Consider the following 27413-nt stretch of genomic DNA (forward strand, 5'->3'; position numbering starts at 1 on the left):
AAGTAAGCTTACAGCAGTGTCATCTTCTTTGTAAATCTTGATTGTCTTGTCAGCTTCCGCTGTGATCAACCTGCTGCCACTCTTGTCAAAAGAACATGCAAATATTCCTGATTCGCTGTCCAGGGAGCCTGGTTGGGCTACAGCCTGCATACGTTGGAAATTGTATCCTGTCCTCCAGTCCCAGAAAAACATAGATCCGTTGTCACCTTTTGAAAAAACAAAGTATAGATGGACTTTTAATATCCTGGATAATTACTACATTAACTTAATGATGATAGATTTTATAGTGCATTATGCTAAGGCACCTAACATCTTAACATTACTTTTACCCTGGTCACTAAATTAAACATGTATGGAACATATAAGCAGCTCCCTGGGGGAGTGTTCCATTGACGTTGCATTTGACCCCTACCAGGTACAAAGCCAATTCAACAAAAGGATGCTCATCTCAGAACATGACATAATTCTGACATCGAAATTCTACGCGTCGCGCGCCCCCACACGCATTACTGAGTTTAACTTGCCCTGATTGTAACAAAAACCATGGCAACCAATCGACAATAATTGCCGGCGTGTGACGAATTACCCATGCGTATTTCAGTTGCCATGATAATTGCATGTCGTGCGGTGATTACACAAGCTTAATGATTTTTTGCATTGAAAATATATTTGTTTCAACACTAATTTTACCGATGAGGTGGTGTCCGGTGGTTCATGAGAATTTTCTGTATCTACTCAAATGTTCGTTTTGTGCACCTTATTCCAACATTGTCAAAATGACAGTTTAATGTTATATAATAATGTAAACTTTTATATAAAATCTTAAATTTTCATTTGCTACAACTTCATATTTTCTTTTGTCAATTTTCAGGAATGAAATTGTAACAGACAGTGCAAAAGTACCCAAAATGAGTAAAACAGTAACGAATACCATAAAACGTATGGCATGCATTAATTAATAACTGACGACTGTACACGCAACTAGATTGTCGATGCCAAAGTAAAATTCAAAGGACTGTAGGCACATGCTATGTTTGCAAGTGGAGATGAGCGTCTTTTTGTTGATTTCCTTGCAGGTACCCACTTATACTCTTGGGTGGAGATAGACAATGTGAATAACCAGGATAAAGTAACTTATCCAAGGACAAAAGCGAAATCCACAACAAGGATACGAAACCCAACCTCAAGGTTGAGAGTACAAGACACAACCGTTGCATCAACCTACTCCCACTGGAGCAGTTCAGGTCATCAGCCTATATGCCTGGAAATCCTACTCGGTGGTCTTGGTGGCTGCTGGTATGCAAAACTCACTTAGGCGGCAAGATAGAGCATGTGGCTCCTCAGCGTGTAAGATCGGAAGTTCGAGACCAACGCTCATCGCTTTGCTTGTGTCCTTGGGCAAGACACATTACTTACGTTTGCCTCTCTTCACCCAGAAGTATATAGGGGGGAGGGGTGTCATGCTGTTAACCTGCTCGTTGGTGACCCTGCTTTGACTGTTCCAGTCAATTAATAACAGCAATTAGTATCGATTATACGCGATTATACGCTAAAAGGACGCTACATTAAAACTAACTGTGTAGCTCTTGCCATTCGTACAAACGACTTAGCAGCAATATTTTGTCTGTGCAGTTGCACTTGCATAAGTCATATCCAAAATGACTTTGAAAAACTCTTTGACCTTAGATAATTCGACTTACAAATGGTTTATTAACGGAAAACACAACAATTTGGCATGCCAAATAAGAAATTATTCGAGTTATGCAAAGTCAACATAGACGAGTATAACTGTATAGAAAAACAAAAACAAACAATCTATTATACATGAATACAATTCACAAAAAAATGTGACTGACCGCCAGAAACCATGACCCCGTCAGGATTGACTGCTAGGCAGTTGATGATAGCATTATGTCCATTTAAATTCTGCATGAAGTTGCCTTCTGGAAACTTCCACTGTTTGATATTGTCAGGAGAAGCTGAAGCCATCATATATCTGGAGCATTCATGAAAGAAAATCCAATTAAAACAATAATAAGTATTTACAAATCATTAAAATTATCAAATCAGTATCATCAATTATCATTCAAAAACAAATCATTCAAGTTCATTGACCCCCCATGGACAGAGTTCCAAATTCTGTTTCCATGAAATACAAACTGCCTCCCTTTCCAGATTCAGTTCTAGAAAATGGCAGAGCAAAACCTCCAGTCAAACTCAATTTAGTGTTGTGGTTATGAACTCTCTCCAGGGGGATAAACACGATAATAAGATATATGGGAACGATAGATGTAATAATGAAAAAAATAATATATGAGATGTTGTAATTTGCAGTTACATATTAATAAAATATACTTTATACATACAAACATAATACACATTTAACAATTTGATTAATGGAGAAAGAAATGAATGATTTGAAGTAACATACTGTTATGTTTGACACCAACCATAACTATACCATTGACAAAAAGGATACAGAACTTATATAAATCATATTGGTCTAATTCCCAATTAGTAGTATTTTGTTTCGAGTATTTTTATTTGAGTTAAATGAATGAATGATCGAATAAATGGTGGTTACTATTAAAGACACATTATCTACAATTTCTTTAAATTTGTTCACAATTCAACATCCAATACAAGACTCGTCTAATTCAAGACATTATTTTCAAAGTACCAACTAACAACAAGAAAGTATAATACATACTCCAAGTTTTGAAATGCACTGTGTTGTGATTCAATATTTCAACATTAATTATGTCATAACCAGGAATCAACCAACAAACAATCTTCTATCATTTTTAAACACAGCAAACCCTCAAAGTGGGACCGCTCCACACTTTCAGGATCCGAAATGTGGTCTCGAATCGGTAGGCAAACTATATGTTTCATAGTACAAGAGTTTAAGGACTACTGCAGAAAATGTTTACTTACAGCTTAGGGTGAAGAGCAAGGGCCCTGACACTCTTCTTATGGTTGGTGAGAGTAGCCCTAGACTTACCAGCTGCCAAGTCCCATAACCGTATCGTAGCATCATGACTTCCGCTTACAACCTGCAGACAACAAACACAATACTAATAATCATCAACAAACAAATCCATTAGCCAAAATTCATTTTCGGTACTATACCGAATAGAGTATGGGAGAGTACATCCTAGCCAGAATTCCAAGCATAATATCTTAAACCTTCAAATAACTTCAGAACAGAGTTTATCATTAAGTGAAGCCAGTCTCATTCTTATTGTTGGATCATTTTTTCGGTACTATAGACATCGGTATAGGCCGTGTTTTCACAGCACTTCTTATCAGATAAATTATCGGAAAACAGCCATTTTGTTATTTTTCGCTGTAAAAACGGGGCCCAAAGTTTTTGCAAGAGAATCAGAAAATTTATTGTAAAAAGTTCTGAATGTGAAAATAAATAACATTTGACCGATGTCAAATCATGGTCATGCAAAGAATTATTTTAGTTAGTTAGTTTCCAGTGTGATTAGTAGCCTAGGGGCCTAGGCTAGTATCAAATACTTCATAAGAAAAAGTACATTTTTTATGCTTAATAAATATACAAAAAAAAGGCCTAAAACAACTGCACTCGATGTCGACGGTGCCTTGCTGTGTGCCTAGGTCTATCTCTACCTATTGTATACTGTCGTAAAGCACACCAAAAACAAAGCTAGCATTTTTTTCGCCTTCTTAATCCCTATGAAATATCAATGTGACAGTCTAGGCCTCTCCATCTTGCGCCAAGAAAGGGTTCACCAGCTGGTCAACAAAACGGAAGTTTTGATGTTGAGCACATTGCATTGTTGTCCATAATGTAATGATAAAGTATTTGGAGGGAATTTTAAGATAATTTATCGGAGAAATTAACAGAGAAATGTGCTCTGGAAACAGACCATTAACAACTAGCCATGTTATGACATGCTAAATACTAATATTACACTGTTTGGATAATTTAACATGGACAAACACAATAGGAACATTTAAAAATGTGATCAATCTTAATACCATTTCTCACACAGTATAGAGCCAGGGTAAGAACTGCAAATAACAAAGGATGGACTAAATACTTATTAATCTTTTTTAAAAAAAAAACCAATAAAGCCAGAGGTAAAACAAGCAGAATACAATTATTACAGTATATAGTAAATATACTGGTGAAATTTTAATCACATAATTTGGTGAGTTACAGCATTTGCAAATTATCTAAGTGTGTACCTGAGGCTCTGCCCCTTGACATTTGACATCAGCCACTGTATTGGTATGACCTGTAAGTGTGTGGATGCATGCCTTTGTACGCATGTCCCATACTCTGATGGTAGCATCACGACCGCACGTACACAGTATGTCTATGGTAGGATGAAGATCCATGGCATAGCAGGCACTCAAGTGACCGTGATAATGACGTATAACCTGCAGTGGAAAACAACATTTTTACACAATGGTTATCGTAACCTCCTTTTTATTTTGGTCATTAGGTTACAGCCCAACTCCAACAATATTATTAACAATGTATCTACCTCTGTCGGGCTGTCTGTATGTCTGTCTGCCTGTGGTGTGTTTGTCCTTCCCCTGAAGGAAGGGAAGAGGGTATTGCAATGAGCTTCCTCTGTGTGTCACAGGGATGTAGTTATAGTGGGCGGAGCCACCCAGCCTTGAAGTTTTCCACCCAGTCTAAAGCTAATTTCATGGCCTTCCACCCACCCTTATTAAACCTTCTTTTCCCTCCTTAAAATCCACCCATATTATCTAAAGTTTACCAATGTTATAATGCACCCACCCTCAAAATATCTATCCCCACCCTTAGTTTTTGTTAGCTACAACCCTGGTGTTTGTCTGCCTGTCGGTCAGCAAAATAAAAAATAATATTGGAATGGTACAAAAAAATCTAAGAGATATTTAAATTTTGGGAAAAGGTCAAAGGACAAGGTCACTGAGACTCATTGCCAAACACTACAGATGGAATAGATGGATGGCAAATTATTTTTTTTATTGAATATTACTGTATATACCATTCAAAATCATTATTACTATTGTAAAAAACCTTAAATCTGTGAGTAGCCTTGAAATCCCTTGATTTTTTTTACCCATAGTAAAACTAGAAAATTACAAATTATCTGTGGGTCTCACAGTCCATCTGTATAAGTTGGCAACTATGATAAACTGAATATTATACCTAACCTTATTCTGTTCCAGATCCCAGCACTTCACCATTTTGTCTTCACCACAAGAGAATAAATAAGGCTGACGTTCACTGACAGCTAATCCTCGCACTGCACTCACGTGGCCAGTGAGTGACAGCTTCAACTTGCCTGATGCCTGCAATACACAATAATTTACATGAGCAAAAATACTAGAATGCATTTAAGTGTGTTCATCAAGAAACTTAAATAGTACTCAAATTTCATTAGGTTTATGATGTTCTTGAAAACATTAATATAATTACCAAATAATAACAAATAATATTATCAATAACAATAACAATACTATTTAAAATAACGCTAAAAAGAAAAGATCGACGTTTCACCATTCAGGGATTAATATCCCACTGTTATGAACTTTGACATTGTAGATTAGCTTTTTTCTATTGATTATAGTTGCTGTATATTCTATACTTCATCATTTGATCTTGAAAATGACACCATGAAGGAGTCGAAACGTCGATCTTTTCTTTTTAGCGTTATTTTTACATTAAATATTTATACAAAACGTACTCTTATTAAACAACGACAACGACAACAACAACAATAATAATAATTATTGTTGTTTATAAAATGATAATATCACTAAACTGAAGTAATAATCAAAGGCACTGCGCATGTTTAGATTTTAAAAAGTTGTGTTTTGTCTTCGGTCTTAAAAATAGCAACTGAAGTTTGAGTCGGTAATGTGTTTTGGGAGAGAGTTCCAAAGTGTGGCAGCTGAAAATAAATATGATATGTGGCCGTAGAATTTAGTGTTAACTGTTAGAACAATGAGTTGATTAAGGTCATAAGAATGGAGGGAAGATAAGGAGAATATTTAAGGAGGAGGTCGAGTAGGCAATTGGGACGTTGGAGTCGCAGTGCTTTAAATGTTTCACTGTTTCATGGTTTGTTGGTAAATTTGTTATAAACATCATGAATATCTTTAAGAATTTGGAATTGATATACTGTATCACATCTCACAAAACATCTAAAAAAAAATGCCAACCTATTTGTTATGTTCATTACAATTCAATAATAAACAAAGTGATTCCTTTGTTTATTATTGAATTGTAATGAACATAACAAACAGGTTCATTACAATTCAATAATAAACAAAGTGATTCCTTTAAATCGAAAACAGAATCTAAATAACGAACATAATTATGATGATATTCTTATAATGATAAAAATTAAAATTTAAAGATTATTATAGTTCTAACAACAATATTATATATTATTTAATATATATATTTAATATTATATATTATTTAATGCTCTGATATGTTAAATGTCCCTATCAGTGTTCTCCCAATTGAAATATTTTTACTCGTAAATTTGTCCATAGAAATTCCACTATGCACGCAGTGTGAAGCATTATCCCTTTTGAGTGGCGTTTAATGACTTGAAGAAACAACAACACATATAATCATACCTAGGCCTAATCATATTTTTACAATCTCAACATTTTCACTCGTTGGCCAGTTATTTATAACATTAAAACTGATGGTTAAAATGGCTTCTGGAAAGCACTGCCTATACAGTACCTCTTACACACTGATTCAACTTTTTTTTCTAATTGGTTCGGTATGCTTCCCGAGCTGAATAATTGGATTCGGTGTAAATGCACCTTAACTCATAGAAAAATTTGAAAGACAAATTAATTTACTTGTAACTACTGTAGGAAGTGAAGAGGTGTAGCTACACTGGCCTTGAGTGCAACTACTGATTCTGTGGTAAAAACCGATATAATAATATCAACAATATATTTACCAAATCCCATATTTTGATCAGCCTGTCCCCAGCTCCTGTAGCAAACCAAGTGTTGCCCGGTTCAATGGCGATGGAGCGCACCCATCCAAGATGGCCGCTGATCACTCTGTATAGTTTCCATGGCGGATGCCACTTGGGCTTTGGCATCGTTGGTGCTTTCCTGGGAACCAGCGCTTGAGAATTCTTTGTTCCAGAAACAGCAACAAGTGCCTATTACAAAAAATGTAAATAGAAATAACAATATAATAACAATAATAATATAATAGTATCTTTCTTTATTCATGGTTAAACTTGACTCAACAAAAATTTAATTTTTTTTTCTCAACAAGGCCGTGTCCTTAAACTAATGAAGTAAATAAATCTAACAAAATTACATATTAAATTTAATTAAAACATTTTAGACCTACAATCATACAGTACATGTTGATGAAGTACATAGAAAAGTAAAGACCCATTTGTAATATCTGTTAATAGTGATTGTTAGATCTCAGATGACAAGTAATCATGGACGGTCTGATACCATTGTTAGACATATGTACAAATGTGTAATTAAATATTCATAATGTTAGAATTTTATAGTGTTCATTTATCTGGGATATACATTCAACTTTGAATCTTATGTCTTAACTCAAAAAACTGTGCAAGCTTGCCAGTTATACTGCGACCCACTATTGTTAAGAGGGAAAAGGGGCATAACCCCCGTTTTTCAACCTTTCATCCAGTTTTTAAATATTTAAAAATCTGTAAAAATCTGTATCTCAACCATTCCCAGTTGTACAACATATAAATTTTTATTTCATTGGAGTCTGGTTTTCATAATAATTAATTTTGTGTGAATACTGCAAGTTAGTACCTTTGAAGGACCTGTGCGTTGAGGTATTCCAGCTCTTCTCTGGATATCATCGACACTCACTGCAGTTCTCTGCCTATCTAACCTAAATAAAAAAAAAAGCATTATTCATGCTAGAAAATCAACGCCATTCACAATTACATTACAATACTACAATACTACAATACACACATTAGAAACAGTGGTCGTCTGTGGGTGATATATGGCAGCTATCTTTTTGGAACTTACCTAAAAAAATAATAGAATTGTCTGACCAAGATAGCAGTGCGTATCTAGGAATCTTCAAAAGGGTGAAGAGGGCTGATGGGCTGATGGAGGCGCAAAGGTGAAGTAGGGTGCTTAATGATTAGGTCAGGGGGTGCTATCTCGCAAATTAAGGAATTATTGAGGTGATTGTTTTTTTTGGTTTTTTTTGTGGGGGGAAGCAACTCCCTCCACCCCCTAGATATGACACTGCCAGGTAGCGCATGCAATAAGCTCAATTTTTCCAATTTCTTTATGTACATAGCTTAGAGACCTTGTTTAACTGCACTTTACAATTTTACCTATTATTATTATTATTATTATTATTATTATTATTATTATTATTATTATTATTATTATTATTATCATATTAAATTATTATTGAATCTGCAATGAGCCACTCTTGCTGGCCTGGAATATCTCTGCTAATTATAGCAAGATCTTGCTGAAAGTCTCCCCTTACAGAGGAAATTACCGTACTTTGACAGATCTTTCACAATACTATAGTACTCCTAGTATTACTACAGTGCTAACTACTGGCCTAATACTAATATTATTAGCCAGAGCCTTAAGGGCATACATATCACGTTGATAAGACGTGTATTCGTTACTGTCAGATTATAAACTGGAATATTACGGTTCAACCAGGTATTATTCATGAAATAGTCAATGTTCCACAATTATATATTTCACGATTTTGTTTATAACAGGTGAAGCAGAATACTTACATAAAAAATCAAATGTAAAGTGACGAATAAAGTAAAAACTCTATTAAGTGGACACCTGAAAAAAGTGGAAAAGAAAAGTGTCCCCTTAATATAGATGTCCCCTGAAAAGGGATTGGATGTAGTGTTAAAAGATTTACGTTCCTCCATTTCATGGCTGAAAAAAGTCCCCCTTAATAGGGGTGACTCCTTAATATGGGGTGTCTCCCTAGAGATGTCATAGAGGAGAAGTTTTACTGCATAACATAAAGTACAGCTTACTGTGATTGTGAAGGTGGTAGTGACCGTAGGACTGAATTCACTCCATCTGTGCTTAACTCTCTGTGCTGGGCAGCTGTGTCTGCACTTAAACGTACACCTGTAGCAAATGAGAAATTATTTCAGTAACAAAAACGTCATCATATAAAATACTAAATCTGAGCCACGTTCTGGAGGAAAATGAAATATGATATGTTGTTCAACTGATTTTTCTAAGAAACAAAAAGCATATTTGATAAAAAATTGGGAACCCATTTTCACCTTTAACCCCAGTTTTTAAATATAAAAAAATCTGTGTACATTAGCCGCTCCTAAGTTTTTCGTCAAATATGCTTTTTGTCTTAGAAAAATCAGTTGTACAATAGTGTATATATATATATATATATATATATACCTGCTTGTATGTAAGATATTACAAGATGTGTAATGAAGTAGATCTAGCATTTAGTATTGTTAGTGATATGTAAACGAAAATTATAGGATCATTTTTTTATTCCATTTTTTTTACTAAACAAAAAAGTTTTTAGAAAAAAAACATATTTGAACCCATTTCTGAATATTAATCCAGATAATCTACCAACTTAACTATGAGGCCAAGTTGTATACACCTGTATATTCCCACTACATTTATTTTTTTTCCCGTAAGGGTATAGTAATACTGTACCATGCAATGAATAAAGATAAATCATATGAAATTTAGTATAGATAAAAAAAACCCATATACTGGAAAAAATGTTTATTCTATTATTATGGTTTTAACATAAGACCTTCCCATTTTAGTTTGGATACTCTACCACCTGAGATATGAGGCCAAGTATGAATACAACACAATGAATACATTTTTTAATTAGGACAATTTTCTAATGATATTGTATAATATGCAATAAAAAAATCTCATGATAGCAGTGACAATTCAACTTACCAGGTTCATTTGGAAATGGGTGTCCAGTTGTTATTTGTGTCTCTAAATCTGAATCAGCTGGATTTTCTGAAATTGATAAAATAAATTAAACTATCTAGTTCACCACTTATTATTAATAATTGGTTGCTTTATGCAGTATAGTATCTTTGGTATGATGTGACCAATGAAAGAAGAAACAAGGTATGTACTGTAAACTAGCTCAGTCAGCTAAACTGGTGGCTGGTAGCCGCTGTGTGTGCGCTGAACCGTGGAGATCTTCAAGTCCCCGGTTCGATTCCCATCGCTGTTTTCCTTGTGTTTCTACTGGAGGGCTGAAATACAAGTTCCGAAAGCGCGCTGTCTTTTCGGATGAGACGTTCAAGCCATTGGTAAAGTGTGCAAAATGGCCCACGTGCAACGTTAAAGAACGCAGCTGTACACTCTTCAGAAAAGAGTGGGGGATTGTCTTCCAGTTTATGGACCAACTCACCACCAGAAGGAGACTACTGGAAATATGTCTCAGGACTTAATGGGTTACCTTTAGAGTATATATCACATCCAAAGAAATCCCTACCAGACGTGTTATCATACATGAATGCTCAGTTCCCAAATACTTATTAAGGTACGCTAAGTAATATCATAACTTATAGATGATTTTATAAAATGAAATTAGAATTTAAAATTTTTTTAGAGTGCTGTCTCCAGAATTACCACCAACAGTTATCATTTTAATAAAAAGTTTAAATTTTGGCAATTTTCTTTTATTTTGTTTCTAAATTTTGTTTAATCTAGTATATTTTTACTGATGGTCTGACATGGGGAGTGGGGCACTTGTATAATTTGAGGAATTGATTTTAGCATTTAAACATAACTTCATTTTTTTTTTCTGAAAAACATGGAATATCTGACAGTATAATGGAATACAATCTAAGCAATCTATATTAATAGCAATTAACAAACATATTATTCTTCATTACCATGTAACATTTTATTGATAGATTGCGTCTCCCGCCTTACAGGCTCAAGTGAGCTGTCTTTGCTTGCCATCAACTGTTTCACCAGACCATACTCATCCTTTGCTTTGCAACTCAACTTGGCAAGTTCACTGAGGATAAGGAAAGAATTACAATTTTAGAAAAGGACATAAAAAATAAACAATCAACCTCAATTTATTTGTCCATGTTTTTTTTCTTTTTTTTTTTCATTTTCTTGTTTTTTTTAGTTCTTCCAGCTGCCATGCATCTCAAATTGCTGGAGAATAGTGCTGTGTTACTTGGTCATTATTAATTTTTTTTAAATTCTTTGGTAAATGTTTCTGATTAGTTTTTGAGGATAGTTCATGGGTTAGTTAAATTCTCTTCTCTTTTTCATATTCCTTTAAAATGCTTTGAGGTGACTTTTTAATGATCATATGGTGTGAGCCTCACGCTTTTCGACCAAACCTTAAGCTCTCAAGCCACTCACCTAAAATCTCACGCTTTTCCACTAATCTCAAGCTTTATTTTATTAAACCTAAATTTTTGATCAAAATACTCGAAATCTTCGCAATTCATTAGTTTATCTGGCCTAGAATCATCAAAAATGCTATCGTTCCTATTCTAGCTACAAATTTTTAGGTTTAATGCACTAATCTATTCAGAGTGCACCAGAGAGCATCTAAGCCTACAATTTTTCAAGGCTCTTGGCGGGCCCACGACCCACGCCAATTGGGTTTATTTCCTGTTAAATCTCAAGCCACTAGCTACCTCCAACTTGGCATTTATGTGATATGCTTGCTGGAACAATAAGGCCACAGTGTAAGGTAATTCCTGCGCAGACATTTTGTCCTCCACGCAAAAATTAGGCATATAAATTTGTGTGAGCATTTCAGAAAATAAGGGCCGATTTGCTCGCAGACTTTGCCAAAAATTATGCTTTGATCTAATTTTAATATTAACCAGTAGCAGCTGTTACTACTGCAGCTAATATTCTGCTCACATAATTTCCTAGCGATTTTCCATGCCAAATTTGAGCTAGTTTTTGAGGCATTTATCTGTGCAAAACTTTACAGTATTGATGGCAATAAAGTTTCCAACATCAAAATCCTACATAATTTTGTTGTTATTAATAATTTATTATTATTACCTGGCTTCATTTAAATCTGGTGGTTGAATGTTATCTGCAATGAACATATCATGCGACCTCTTCAATGAACGAAACACAAGCGTATGAACAGAATGTTTTGTCACTTCTGGCTAAAAAAACAAAAACAAAACAGAATTACAAACATTTTTTAGCTAGGCTAGGAGTCTAGCTATGCAGACCGTGGCCTAGCCCAGGGAGCCTTCTTAGCAAGCCAGGCCTAGTTTTATCAAGACACAGGATGCAGAAGGTATAATGCAAGTTGACAATGAGTATCTCTAACGCACTGACATTTGCAGAAACGCGTTCAACCATGATCTTCATAATAGGCCACACACACACTAAGTATGTTACATTCCATCAAGAAACTTATTCTAAAATATTTAAGGCAAAACACATGAAGGCTAATGAACTTAAAAATTGTAAAATAAGAACGGAAAAAAAAATAAATATCTGATTTTAATATTACTACTGTATGATGTTATAGTAATATACACAATTTTACATTTATTATTGTTATCATTATCATATAATAATTATTGATATAATTATATTGTAATGTAATAGGCCTTATCTATTTAAATTATGTACATAATAAAAATGGAAACTTTAAAAAATATATACAGTTCTTAATACAAAATAAGATTGAAATAAAGAACACCACCTGAGCGTCCATTGCACAAAATTAAAACAAAATAGTTTTTAAAAAAACAAACACACAAGCACGTTCAGATATTGTAGAACCGAAGCTGTAACCTTTGCTCTTTGAACTCATATAAAAACGTTTGCTGGACAAAGAGGCTAGTTATCGTGACGTCATAGTTGCCAAGTTTACTGTAAACTCTAAGCTGAGAGACTGACGGACTTCAGTCTGATTTCTCGAAATATCGAAGATTTTAAGTTGCCCTTGTGTTGTATCAGGCAATTACCATGGTATGCCTAAGCCTTGTTGTTTTTAAGTAAAATATTTGGTGTAGTTTAGGCCTAGGCTAGCCTAGAAAGATTGATCAGTAACAACAATTGTTTGTGTAGGCCTAGGCCTAGGCCTCCCTGGGCTAGCCTAAGCCTCTCTCTAGCTACCTATCTAGGGCCGAGTCCTACTAGGCCTACTACTAGGCCTCTAGGCTCTGTCTCTTATACACATCTAGATGTGTATAAGAGGCCTAGGCCCTAGGCCTACTCTACTGTGTCTGGTTGGTGGTAGTTAGGCCTAAGCTAGGCTTTGCCTAGTAATTAGTAAGTAGTAGGCCTAGTAGACTACTGACAGTAGTAGACCCAACTTTTTTATGGAGTATGGTCGGAGCGGCCGCGAGGGAAAGCGGCCGCGAGTCGATACGCAGCAATTTGTATGGAGCGCCAAGCGTGCAGTATGCAAAATGTATGTTGGACAAAGGGCATCAGAGTTCAATATTAATACTGTTTTAATCAATTATCAAATTAATGTATATTTTCTTTCTTAATTTATATATAGCCTATATAAATCGAGACTTAATATTTAGTTAGTTTGTTTATTTATTATATCAAATATTATGATTTATAGTATGCCTATTTTCTTACAGAAATCGATGGTACTTTTTAAATCGCTTCTTTAGTTTATTTATTCGAATTTTACTATCTTGTGTTCAGTTTGTTCTTTAGTGAATGAACATCTGTTTGTCATTGCATTTGAAGATGATTGATAAGAAATAATAATAAAATAGTTATAATAATAATAATAATAATAATAAATTAATAATAATAATGACAATGTACAGTATCACTAAGTGTAGACCTAATTTCTTTATGTTCATCACATTTTATTACATGGTAAATTTAGTATTGACAGATCCCATGTTTGAATCCGTTACGTGTGTCCTGAAAGAAATATAAAATAAAAGTTCATTATACATAGAAATCCAAACTGATAACATATAATAAATTTATTTAATCATATCATAATTCAACTATGTCATGTACATACAAAAATGTTTCGATCTGTAAATCAATCTGTAAACAAATCGATCTTTAATTAACCAGAAGAAGACTACGAGAAATGAAAAATATTCAATTATGAAAATTATACATTGATTTCTCTTTATTTCGAAACACTTGCCTGATCAAATAAAACTGAGTGAAACATAATAGATATTGACGAGTACGATATGAACGCTATTGACCAACGCTATACCGTACCGTATCCCAATCAATCGGTATAGCGCTACTGGCGTTCCATACATTTTGAGCGCGGCCGCTTTCCCTCGCGGCCGCTACGACCCTAATCCCTTTTTTATGTTACATTGTAGTCCTAGGGCCTAGGCCCTACACTAGGCCTGCTGTATGTATTATGATTATGTAGCCTAAGCCTAGAACATATCAAACAACAACACAGTATTATAATGTTTGTCTGACCATCCGCTCAAATTTGCGCCTTATGTTAAATTTTAATATACTGTTTTTTTCGAGGGGCCTATAAGCATCGTTTTGCTTGGCCTCTATACCCAGGAGGATCCGACTGTAGAAGACTCTCTTGGGATACAAGTAAACTAGCATAACTGAAATGACATACAAATGCAAATAAATCAGTTTGCATAACATTTAACTACATTCATAAAACTGTGCACTGTATTTAAAAAGAAGTGAATATATTTACGTCACCGTAAACAAATCAATAAACGATATATTTACGTAAATGAAACAACGGATGTACAGTTATACTTTAATAAACTTGCATTTTCAGCACTCAACATAGCATGGCCTCCCAAGCCGCAGTGATTCCCCCAAGTTCACCATGGCACTAATTAATTGATAATTTTGTTTTTTATTTTTTATTAAACGTAATTTAATTTTCTACAACAGCAGAGTATGTTGCTTAACCGCTAAATATATTATTAAACTATTGTGTTAACTTTTCAAATAAAAGTGATATTATCTGGAAATGTTATGTTCATTTATTTTTACTCAATCATTTGTTGAATGAACACACTTGACCTAAATACAAGGCCTAGGCCTACACGAGGTTTAATTGCAAAAAATCAATTACCACAAAATCAAGACGATATTCTTCTAGGCCTACTTGTATTGTTATAAGATAATCAGTCATCACAAATTAATCTTAATGTTTTCATTTACCCATGTCGTCACTAACAAAAACAACATCGTTATAGTCTTTAGTCGGGTCAAAATTAAACAATGAATAATAATATGCGTGTATATTTTCTGTAATATATTTAATCATTACGGAAAAAGTGAGACCAGGGAGATGTAAAAAATACATAAAATACATCTCCCTTTTAAGACAAAACAAATATTTTTAATGTTTTATTTAAATATATTTTCCCATCTAGTCTGATCACTAACAAAACATTGGCATGCTGTGCATGTGTCTACTAAGTATGGATGCAGAACGTGGAATAAACAGCCTCGCTCGACGTTGTGGTCATAATGTGAGACAGTGAAACTAATACTTCTAGCTCATTATCACAATCATTCAATTATTTTATTTAATTAAAATACATAGGCTACATACTGTAGCATATTTAATTACGTTATAGTAAGAACGGTATAAAATTATAATTTAAGTACTGTACCTATCCGCTAGTCATAAACTGTTTACAAAAATTCATTCAACCAATCAATTTGGGGATTCCCCATGTGCGTTGATTTTGTTGATGTATTTTAACATGACTATAATAAATACGTCCACGTTTGAAGATTTGATTTTCGTGCACCGTGGATTCATGGTACAGTACATTCATAAATTTAACTTGCCAAAAAAGGGGCTTCAGCAAAAGGCCGGTGACAAGCCAAACCAGTCACTCATCGCAAATCCTGTTTTGGAGATAATGGCCAAAACATGCTGGAATTTCAAAATTTTGGAAATCTATTTTATTGCACTAAACTAACCTTTATATATCTATACATCATGCTATGCTGTTATTTTCCTCGTTTTCAATGTTAAAACAACAATTTTTAACGATTTGGTAATGGTTTCTGCCTAAGAAATGCCTGAAATCGTAAACTTTGAAGGCTGATTTCTCAAATATTGTTCTTTAAACAGCTGTATGTTTAAACTCGTGTAACTTCATAACGAAGTGACGGATTTAAATGATTCTTTTTCTTTTACCATTTTATAGCTCTCATTTTACTGGTAAACCCTGTATTAATAACTAAAAATTGATTTTTCGACGAAAGACTGGTTTGGCTTGTCTTTGCCACATTTGGAGTCTGAAAGTTGAACTCACGTTAACGTATATTTAACGAGAATCGATAAATTTATGTGACCGATAATGCAAGTTTATTAAAGTACGACTTCGCATGCGTTGTTTCATTTACGTATCGTTTACTGATTTATTTACAGCGACGTAAATATATCCACTTCCTATTTAAAAAGCTCAGACAATCTGGCAGTTTATTACTGATTGCAAAATGACAGCAGCTCGTCGTGCTAGCGAGCACACAAATGCTGTATATCTAACAGTATTCTGACATTGATAAAGGTACATTGTGAGTCGTTGAACCATGTAAACATGTTTTATAATGATATGTTATGACTATGGGAAAAACGTTGAGGTAGAAATAATAAGAATTCAAGGTTAGGTGCGAAAGTGCATAGTGCCACTAAGGCCTAGTTAGTTGTTTCTGTTAGTCGGCCTCATAGACTAACCTATGAGTTGTGTTGCGTCAAGGTGCAAGAAGGGTGATATAAGCTTTTAACATAACATTCTCATGCATGTAGGTTATCCAACCTACAGTTACTAGTTAATCCTGTTGCACCATCGTACTGGAATGATATCCCATGGTCACCCAGGTATATATTGTATTTTATTTTTTAAGGGGAAATATACTAACTCCATAGCCTGCTTCAGCAAAAAAAACAAAAAAAACCAAAAAAATTATTCAATATCCATTTTTGTTTTAGTCTAAAACCATTGGAGTGAAAGTTGTTGCAAGATGTCGGCCATTTACAGATACCGAACAGGGAAAAGGAGCAAAACGAATCATCAAAATGAGCGGAGATAAAACAACTGTTCAAAATCCACACGGAGAAGGCTCTGGGCAGGTCAGTTTTTATTTATTTTTTCTTCATTATACAATTGAGAAAGTGTAATCAGTGGTTTATAATTGTCTATAATACCATTGTAAATAATTATTGTTGATGCGGATAATTGCCCTTGATGGCATTCGTAGCTAATAAAATTGAATTGAATTGAAATTGCACCAGTGGGGTGTCAAGGAGGGCATTTTCTCCCCGTTGGACAGGCCTGGACTCCCTGTTGTCCGACGCTATGCAAAAAGATCGTTGGCCAAAACTTATGTTACTTGCCTTTCCAAATAACTTTAATTTTGATTGCTAATCCCTAATATTTTGGTCTAAAAAAGTACAAGTTTGAGCAATACTAAAGCATAAACACTTACCATGAACCCAACCACAGATTTTTATTCCAGAACCCAAACCATGGCTCTTGGTTTGGACCCTCCTACCGGCAAATTTATGCAGCCATTGCTGGCTTAGGACAAAAGCAATTAAAAAGAATAGAATCCACCAGAACAAAAGTGATTTGACCACAGATTTTTCCATAAAAAAATAAAAATAGGGGTCGACAATAGAGCAAGATTATGCTAATACGGAGCAGATTGCATAAAAAAATGAAATGGTTTTAAACAAGGAATCTTAACTGATTGTTTTACGACAAACCCTTTATCTGCCATTGCCTTTTTCGCTAAAATCACGACGTGTTTTGAAAATCAAACAACCACTTGTTGGTATCTCATGTGTTTTACAGGCACATCATGCTTGCTCGGTCCCATCACATGTTGAATGGAAATAAATTTAGGCCTACTTTTCTGAGGCCTAAAAAATGCTTTAATATGCCTAGTAAATTATCATATTTTGAATGTCTTTTTTACAGGAACACACATTTGCATTGTCATCTAGTTATTTTTGGGATGCCAGATCAGTAAGTACCATATTTAAGATATTCGTTTTATTGTTGCTTTTATACATCACTGGACATATCAATGTTCCCATCTTACTGGAAGACAGTAAAAACAATAACAGGATATTGCACAGCAATTTAAATGACAGTGTTACATTACTGTACAAGAATACACAAATTACGTAATTATATACAAAGTTGGTCTTTGTTTACCTGTAATTTCCTAAGTTGTCGTAGGTTCATAGCAAGGAAGTTCTCATCATACCTAATTTGAAAGTACCGGTATTATGACCATAAACTAACACATGGATGAGGAACCAAATCAAAGTTACAGACATAATTATGGAAATAATAAAAAGCAGGAAATGTATGTGGTCAGGTCACATCAGCCAAAGGTTGGAGAACAGATGGAGTACAATGCTGACAGTTTGGATGGTAAAAGAAATAATGGAGAGACGAAACACAACAATATTGGGGATACGCCAACTGGAGTGAGAGATCGAGACCTCTTGAAGCAACATGCAGTAAAGTGGTTTGCGCAGTTGGAACGGTTTGGTTTCCCAACCTCGAGGTCGGGGTTTTAATCCCTTGCTGTGCATTTCACTTGTGCCCCTGGGCCAGGCACTTTTCTGCATTGCTTCTCTCCACCCAGGAGTGTAAATGGGAACCTGGTAGGGTTAAATGCCAAAATGCGCTAATGTAGCTACTGCAGCGTTATGGAATACTCCCCCAGGGAGCTTGAGTTTCTGTTCAATTGACGGTTAATCCAGTGACTGGGGATAATAATGTGAAACGTTTAGAGGCCTTGTTAGCTTTAAGCGCTATAAGTCTAACATATTATTATTATTATTATTATTATTATTATTATTATTATTATTATTATTATTATGCTAAGGCCTTCCTCCATAGAGTGGACAGACCATGGCTAAATATGATTCATAATATACTGTACATACTTATATTTAGAAACTCTATTAAGTCACTATAAACCATGGTAATCATCTATATGACAATAGTTTGTGTTACTGAAAATACATATCGTTTTTCTGATGTCAAGTTATGACGTTTGAGGATTTATTATTGTTTTGGTAATCAATTTTTGTGTGTAAATTTTCGATAAATAAGAATTTAAGTGCACATAAATGAAGAATTTTTCCACAAATAGTGATATTGCATTAAAAAAAAATTGTTATGTTTTGATGTTCCAGATTAATCAAATATTTGGATGGTCTTCTGTTAAAATCCTGATTGGGACATATGCAAATATCTGTTATTTTCTTCTATAAAATTGTACATAAATGAAAGAGAAATATTGTGTTGATTTGAATTTTTGAATTTCAGATATTTATTTTCATCTTTAAAGTACATTAGTGTGAAATTAAAGATTTAATTTTATTCTTAATCGATAGATTCAGATATACAAGGAAGAATGTGAACCTATGTTAAAGGATGCCCTCGTGGGATATAACGTGACTATTATTGCCTCTGGTCAGAGCGGTAGTGGCAAGACTCATCTTATGTCGGGTACAGAAGATGATCCTGGGATTGTGCCCATGGTAAGTTTGAGTGTTTTACAAGTAGTTTGGTTGCCAACCTCAAAGTTGCGGTTTTTCATCTCATACTGTGCTTTTCCTGTGTGTCCTTAAGCGCTTTGCTTTGTTCCACTCAGGAACATAAATGCAATACCTGACTGCGTTATCCGCTACTGCCCTGATACGCCAACAGCATGTGAACCATCCATCAAAGAAAACCCTTTGTAACTCCTTGGAAAGGTACCATGCAACCAATAAATGTTTTTTCTGACAAAAGAAATATGCAACTCTATATATTAAGCAACTACTGAAATGAATGTGTTTGTTCAGCTTGGTTTCCGTAGATTCGCTCACTGGCGATAGTCACCGATAAGGTGAACGATTCTATGGAAACCGAACTTGAATCTGTGCGTCTCGCATTTTGTCACAAAACTGAGCATTTTCATGAATTACAGTTGAACTTGCCCAAGTCGAATCCAAAATGTCATTACAAAATTGTTCGACTTAGATAAAATTTGACTTTACAGATTGTTAATTAATGGAAAACACAACAATTTGGCATGTAAAATAAGTTCGACTTAGAAATTAATCGAGTTAGGCAAGTTTAACTGTATATGACAACATTACTATTCATAGTATGTATAACATTTTTTATAAAAATTATTTTGCTCTGTTTTTCAGATGATAAGAAGTCTTTTCAAGCATTTGGATTCTGATTCTAAAAAGGAATTCTTTGTGACAGCATCATTTCTTGAGGTATATATCCTATACTTACAATAGTGCCTTAAGGAGAGGAGCAGAGGATCTTAGTTGTTAAGATGCTTGCCTTCCATTCCCAGGGTCCGGAATTCGATTCCTATTTAAGTGTTGCAGGATTTTTTTCTCACTACCAGAACAACCCCACTCCTTACGGTTAATATTGAGATTTAGTCTGTGCAAAGCATTACCGTGGGTATGTTTGTCTTGGATGGTCACCTACAAGTATATATTGGCTATCCTTGGAGCATGTGTGTGCCTAAAGATAAAAAGAGATGTTCCCTTATGAAGGGTTAGAAAACATTTTTTAACCTTTGGAAAGTACCATATAAAAGAATTTTTAGGGAGCTTTCAAATTGAGACGACCTAGAGCGTAATAATAATAATAGTTCATTCTTATGTAGCGCATATAAGTAAACTCTCAGTGCACTGTACATGATGGAAATTAATTAAAAATTTGACGTAATGACATCACATTAACTGAACTGCACATGTCTGAACCTTGTGTGTTATATACTCCAGAAATCTGGAATTGTTTGGAATCTAATCTGCATTCATGCCAGAATGAGGGCTGTACTGTATTTAAACATTGGTCTTTGCGTTTGTGCCATCTCCGCGTATGCATCATAAAACGATAAAAAAATAAATAGAACATAGAATGCATGCGACGCAGTCACAGATGAGTGGAGTCGTTCTACGTTCTCCTTTTACATAACTGAAAGCTTTCTAGTAGTTATGATCTATGGCACATGCAATTAATTTCAATTTGTATTGTTAGATTATGGATGAAAACATTACTGACCTACTAAATCCGCACAGCAATGAGATGAAGATAAGACAACACCCACAAGTTGGCATGTGAGTAGCATATCGATTGCGGTTTGCCATCCCACAACCATCGTACTATCGCTAAATATTAAACTGAAGAATTAGCATAAAAATGTGGGAGTGTTGTATATTTTATTACAGAGAAGCTGTAATAATTTTACTCATGATAACTTTGGCATTAATAGTCAATTAAAGTAATGACCTGTCATTTTGTTTATAAACTTATAATGTGGAGAAATTATGAGTATATTAAAAAATCTAATTTTCTTGTTTTCGTCGCTGATGCTAATTTTTGGCATAGCAAGCCCCAATAATTTTTAATGATCATGGAGGCATGTTGGCATACAACTCAAAAAACATGGCTCAATGCTGGGTTATATATTAAATGCAAGAAAATCCATTTTGGGTGAGTGTTGGTTTCATAGCTGGTTGAAAAAAAAAAATTTGAAACTCAATTTGAAGATTTGATATAGTATTAATGATAATAACAAACGTTTATTGAGCACTTCTATTCGAGTGGAATGCTTTTGTGACCACGCCCAAAGGCCATCTCACACCGAGTCTTAGGACGGAGCTGACGCAATATATTGCCGCGGCTTGTCTGCTTGGATATTTGTGTTTCTATGTACTCTTTGTTTCGTAGCTTTGTTGACGGCCTCTCTGAGATTGTAGCTGTAAGTAGTGAGGAGCTATCTGAACTGTACAACCAAGGAAACAAGGCAAGAAAGATGGGTACATCCGATATAAGGGCTCATCGACAAAGGTATGGCATATGTCCCCAACTGTAAAATACCAATTTATTTAAAATAAATTTAATGATAGAAAATCATCAAATCATTTCTAAAAATGAAAGTACCAAGTGTGACGTCTTTCAACATTGTCTGCAAGCTCATTACTATATGTCGTACATACATCAAAATTGTTTTTTTCTACAGAGCTCATGGATTCTTTACTATCACTGTTGAACAACGAGATGAGAACAGCAGCTCTCATGGTTTAAGGTCCAAGATTCTGTTTGTTGATCTAGCTGGTGAGTAATTTCGTCACTGGTTTCCATAGAGACACAAACTTATCCATCCGATCACAATGAATGCAATGCTGCAAGTTTGTGTCTGTTCGCAAAACCAAAAATAAAATTTTTTGCAGTTGGGATGCTTTGGCTAATAAGTTTAACTCAATAATATAGTTTTACTCTTAAAAACTAGCTGAAAAGGTAGAATTTTATTTACATAATCAAAATGTCAAAAAAAAAAATTAAATTGAAAAATCGTGAATTTTTTGGTATACGTCACTTCGTGGTGTCGGTGAGGATTTATTCCCGATCTCACATATGACAGAATATAGAATGTATTTAGCTCACTAAATAGAGCACACAGAATTCCTTGTTGCTAACGAATTGTCTTTGTTAGGAAGAATGTAACTCAAGCCACTTAGTAGTGGTACAAGTCTCCCCAAATTCACAGTGGTCTTCCAGAAATCCGGAAAGCCTTCCGCGAGCAAGCAAGAATCTTCGGGAAAATAAACTGTCTCCTGCAAATTCGTGATGATTTAACAAGTTTTTGCTACTGAATTATTAATTGTCAATGAGTATCGCAACGAAATATAATTAGCTGTGTTACGAAAACTCATTTAAGCAGATCTCAATGAATTTGGTTTCTTCCTAGCCCCTGTACAGCTCATACTAACAATTAGTAGCTTCATTTCAGTAGTAAGTATGCATGTTACGGATGATCCGCACATAAGGCGAACATGAATTCAAAATGAAAAATTTTGCATGTGTTACATATATTTTAGACCACCCCCTGTTTTTTTCATCGTAATTTGCTATTTTAAGCCTCCTCTTATGCATGAGAATAAAGGTATATTTCAAAACAACATTCTATAGACAATCGGTTGATTGTTATGATTCTATACAACAAATTAAAAGAAGGGGATCATACCGTACTTTTAATTGATTATTTTTTTCCCTCAGGTTCTGAAGGTGTACAGAATAAAGACATAAGGTATGTCGAATTACAACTTCATTTCTCTCTGATATCATGTGATATTGCCAATACATCAAGATACAATACAAGCTTTTTGTATTTTTTGGTTTGTGTTGTGAATTGTTTTGAATTCAGATTTTTGTTAATTTACTGACAATTCCTCCTTGTTGATTTTGTTTATTGAATCAATTAATCAATCAATCTGTTAAGAAATTCTGTAGGAGCATATCATAATAAATTTACCATAATGCCATTTAACAGTAATGTTAGAATAGAAAGGGGAAATATTATTTGAAAAATCTAAGGCTATAGTTCTAGATATAAAACTCATTTAAAAAAAATAACACCAATATCACCATCCAGTAGTGGGTCATACATACATATTGTACATACACTACAGCACTTGTGTAGTGCTATTTCATAATTCAAACTGTTTTTTCAGGATGAGGCAATTTCTCCTGTTAAACACACATACTGTAGACCCCAACTGTTAAAGACTTTTACTTTTAGACCCTGACTGATGCTCTAGGCATGCAATTAGTTCTGACACCCAGTCATACTTGTTGAGCACCTGTAGGCAAACCTATTTGTTGATATATTATGTTGATGTATAATTGTTTTTCTTCGCAGCCTAAATGCTTTGAATGCTGTTGTAAACTCGCTTGGAGATCCACGTAAGAAGGGTGGTCATGTTCCGTACAGAGACTCCAAGATGACCAGGCTTCTGCAGGTAAACATCTGAGAAACTTATGGCTCGTGGTATTGAGATGGATAGATATTTATAACAATGTTTTTTTTTCTGGATACCCAATCAGTGTTGGGACATTGTTATTTCTTAGTGTCTAGATCATAAACGTATAATCACAAATGCAAAACAAAATTAAATGAATATATAAGAAATTATTTGAAGATTTTACAAGAAGCAAATTTATATCAGATTTTTAAAAGATTGCAAAGTAAGTGAATATATAATGCTGCAAGTGTATTTAGATTTAGCTTTTTTCATTTATGTTGTGATTATTCACTTCGGAATTGCACCTAGTAAAAGTAATAAAAATATAAATATATATATATGATAAGTGATTGGCTCACACAAACTTGATTTATTCATCCAGATGATTATGGAGGTAAAGTGAGTGTGAACCCAAAATAATTACAGTTATGTCAAACTGAGTATTTCCTATTCAATACTGACCAGGTATAGATTTAATGTTCACAAAAATTCTGGTGTACAATCTAAATTACATATCTTTTTTAATGTTTATTCAGTAAATATTTAATTTTATGTCATTTTGTCATTTTATGTTGAATCCTTTTCTTTTTATATTTAATATTTTACCTAACCAGTAACTATTATAGCTTTATGACCTAAGTTATATGTTTAAAAAAAAATTAATGGTTAAAAAAAATAATTTTAAAATGAATTCCTTTTCAGCTTTCTGTGTTTAAATGAATAAGCCCATCCATTGTGGTGTTTAAATGAATAAGCCCATCCATTGTGATAATGTTGCTTTTTTTATTAAATATTGTTGAATTTTTTTAGGACTCGCTTGGCGGCAATGCAAAGACGTTGATATTTGCTGCTGTTTCACCTGCGGACTCCAGCTATAATGAAATGGTATCAACTCTTAAAATGGCTCAGACTTGTCACAACATCACCAACAACGTCAAGAAAAATGCTGTATGTTAAACCAACAATATTTTTACAATAATTAAAGCATTTATTTATTTTTTAATCTTTAAGCTGTAAGGTACTTGCCACTGTACAGAATAGAAGTTTAAAACCAAGTCTCAATATAGGGTGTCTGTATAGAGTGTGGTGTGGCTTCTAGTCTTTAGTCAAATCCTGGTTCCAGCATCATTTGATACCAAGTACCAGGATTGTTAAGCAAGCATCTTAACCACCAAGTAACAACTTCACCCCAAAATGTGTTTTTGTTTTCTGTATTTTTTCTAGGCATTGATTTGATATTGGAATCAAGAAAAAATAAATTTTTGTTTGTTGTATGATAACATTGGTTATTTGAGAGCCAGCCATAAAAGGTAGTTTCAGGGAAGGAACACCCTCGTTATCACCATCGATAGATCTTAAAACAAAACATGTTTTAGCCATTACCTCCAAAACAAGATTTACATAGAGTGACTGGTTTGGCTTGCCTTTGCCACATATGTTGTTGTAAAGTTACACTGATGACTTTTTTAGTATGGCTGAAATTAGCAAAAACTATCAGCTAAAATGTATTTTCATCAACAAGATTCATAACTTAGTATTTCTCTTTAATGTTTGATATTGGTTATACTTCTACTCTTCTTTTTTATTGTTTGCACCAATTTTTTAAATTTTTTTTTTTTTTTGTCAGGATGACAGTTCACGAATGTTAAATGAGCTTCGAGATGAAATCTCCCGCTTAAGGGAGAAATTAGCCACCAGTAACTTGAATGATGCCACTAGCAAGGAAGATGTGATTAGAATGCAGGTAAAGTGTAAAACTCTATCCCCACTCATATGTTATAATAAAAAAATTGTTTGAATTGCCTATATGTGAGGTCTACAAAATGAGTCTCATCGTTTAAGAAAATCAAAAGATGGGTTAATATTACATTTTGGTAGATCACATTATAAGCTCTAATTTGGTCTTTGAATAGCTTCCCTAGGATAAATAGAGCCAGAGATGTTAGCATTTTAAGTTTAGGTGTATGAGAACCAGGTTTTGAGAAAATTGGCCTCAAAGATAAACTAACCTGTACAAATAATAGGACTAGAATTACAGAATATGCGAAGAGAACACTATTTTAGTAAGAAAATTCACTTTAAAGTACACAATCATAAAATATAAGTATCAAGTTATTAAAAAACATTAAAATCAAAATTTTGTAAAAATGTTGCCTTTGACCTATTTTGGTGAATATCTCAATATGATTTCACCAACGATGCGTCTCATTTCGTGGTGAGACCTCACATATAGGCGTGATGATGCCTTATCTGTGTATGGGAATAATGATGTCATATTATACCTTTTTCTTGTGTATGACAGGCAGCATCACATTTAATTACTACTTACCTATATAATGGCAACTCACATAACATTAAAGGTTGGAGAATAACCCATAACTCCAGCCTTGACACAAGCTCGTATAGAAGTATGAATAAGCACAACTCTGCTCTCATTAAAACTGTACTCTATGGACAAACCTATATTTGAGTTCAGTTTATAGTTAGTTTCATCCTGTAATAGATCTTTCAAATAAGCTCCGCCCTTTGGGTACTGTTGCTAAGGTTCCACTAAACAACATATTCCAGGTACTGTAAATGCTCAAATAAGCGCCGCTCTCGAATAAGCACAGCACTGAAACCTCCAATAATGTTGTAAGCGCTACGGTGCGTATTTGAGCGTTTACAGTATATTTGCAAGTACAAATTTAGGAGACTAGCCATTATTGTCTTCTACTGTCTACTAGTTGATCAATGGTTTGATTCACACTCCAGGAATGATTAAGGTCTGTTAATAATTGCAACGATAATTGTAAAAAGCCAAAAAGCAACTGTTCATATAGCAAAAATAAAAGAAATAAGAGAAGTTTTCACACTACCATGATTCGATAACGATTTACCGTGTATACGATACAAAATATTTTAACAAATTAAATCAATTGACGTCATAATCATGAGGAAATGATAAAATCGTTTCACTGCTACGATCGTTATCGTTGCAAGTATAAACAGGCCTTCAGAATCATGAGCAATTCATAATGTCTAACTTCTATTTTCTGTTTATCAGGGTAACCCACTTTGAGATGTTGCTCCTGGAAAATGGTTGAATTTGTTAAAGTTCATAAATATGTTAGTAAATTATTATAGAGCCAATAACAATTAACCATTAATGTTTATCCTGCCAGGCAATTTTTACATTCAGAAAAAAATGTTAATATTTTAGATGTAGAAAAAACCATGTTGCACCCTGGACAAGCACATTTTCATGTTCGTTGCAACTAGCTTAGATAAATGTTTATGCCTAAATTGGTATAAATACTTTATGGTTTGATGTGTAACGAATTTTAAAACAAAAAATGTTTGTATCTAAGTCCAGGCTGAATTGCATGTACAGACTGATCTGTAAATTTAAAATAATTTTCTGATTGTTTTTAGGATCTAATCAAAGACCTCCAGATAGCTAAAAAGCAAACTTGGGAAGAAAAAGAGAGATTGTCTGTTCAGTATGAAGAAGACAGAAAAGTAAATCTGGCAAACAAGGTAAATATAAGTACATAGCATCTTGAATCTGTTGTGGTTCTGTTCTCATGATGATTTTGCTGGGTTTTTTTTTTTTTTTTTTTTTTTT

General features: G+C 34.1%; 2 protein-coding genes across 2 annotated transcripts in view; one reads left to right on the top strand and one right to left on the bottom strand.

Moving 5' to 3' along the window:
• LOC117101453 (pleiotropic regulator 1-like) overlaps window positions 1-12828 on the bottom strand; it is a 17366-nt gene extending 4538 nt beyond the window's left edge. Inside the window, exons 1-12 of the mRNA XM_033241429.1 lie at window positions 12722-12828; window positions 12061-12170; window positions 10914-11041; window positions 9958-10023; window positions 9039-9135; window positions 7813-7894; window positions 6960-7169; window positions 5185-5322; window positions 4222-4416; window positions 2938-3056; window positions 1857-1996; window positions 13-206 (exon numbers count right to left, since the gene is read on the bottom strand). Of these exons, the coding sequence (XP_033097320.1) occupies window positions 13-206; window positions 1857-1996; window positions 2938-3056; window positions 4222-4416; window positions 5185-5322; window positions 6960-7169; window positions 7813-7894; window positions 9039-9135; window positions 9958-10023; window positions 10914-11041; window positions 12061-12170; window positions 12722-12733 (1491 nt within the window). The 5' untranslated portion in view covers window positions 12734-12828. The remainder of the gene's footprint in view (window positions 1-12; window positions 207-1856; window positions 1997-2937; window positions 3057-4221; window positions 4417-5184; window positions 5323-6959; window positions 7170-7812; window positions 7895-9038; window positions 9136-9957; window positions 10024-10913; window positions 11042-12060; window positions 12171-12721) is intronic.
• Window positions 12829-12862: 34 nt separating this feature from the next.
• LOC117101459 (kinesin-II 95 kDa subunit-like) overlaps window positions 12863-27413 on the top strand; it is a 19624-nt gene continuing 5073 nt past the window's right edge. Inside the window, exons 1-13 of the mRNA XM_033241436.1 lie at window positions 12863-12990; window positions 16955-17095; window positions 17946-17993; window positions 19382-19528; window positions 20186-20260; window positions 21039-21118; window positions 21732-21851; window positions 22024-22118; window positions 23061-23091; window positions 23704-23803; window positions 24617-24754; window positions 25434-25550; window positions 27221-27325. Of these exons, the coding sequence (XP_033097327.1) occupies window positions 12988-12990; window positions 16955-17095; window positions 17946-17993; window positions 19382-19528; window positions 20186-20260; window positions 21039-21118; window positions 21732-21851; window positions 22024-22118; window positions 23061-23091; window positions 23704-23803; window positions 24617-24754; window positions 25434-25550; window positions 27221-27325 (1200 nt within the window). The 5' untranslated portion in view covers window positions 12863-12987. The remainder of the gene's footprint in view (window positions 12991-16954; window positions 17096-17945; window positions 17994-19381; window positions 19529-20185; window positions 20261-21038; window positions 21119-21731; window positions 21852-22023; window positions 22119-23060; window positions 23092-23703; window positions 23804-24616; window positions 24755-25433; window positions 25551-27220; window positions 27326-27413) is intronic.

This window comes from Anneissia japonica, unplaced genomic scaffold (assembly GCF_011630105.1).
Source record: "Anneissia japonica isolate Jap-2015-1 unplaced genomic scaffold, ASM1163010v1 scaffold3174_len352767_cov145, whole genome shotgun sequence".
In the NCBI taxonomy this organism is placed as follows: domain Eukaryota; kingdom Metazoa; phylum Echinodermata; class Crinoidea; order Comatulida; family Comatulidae; genus Anneissia; species Anneissia japonica.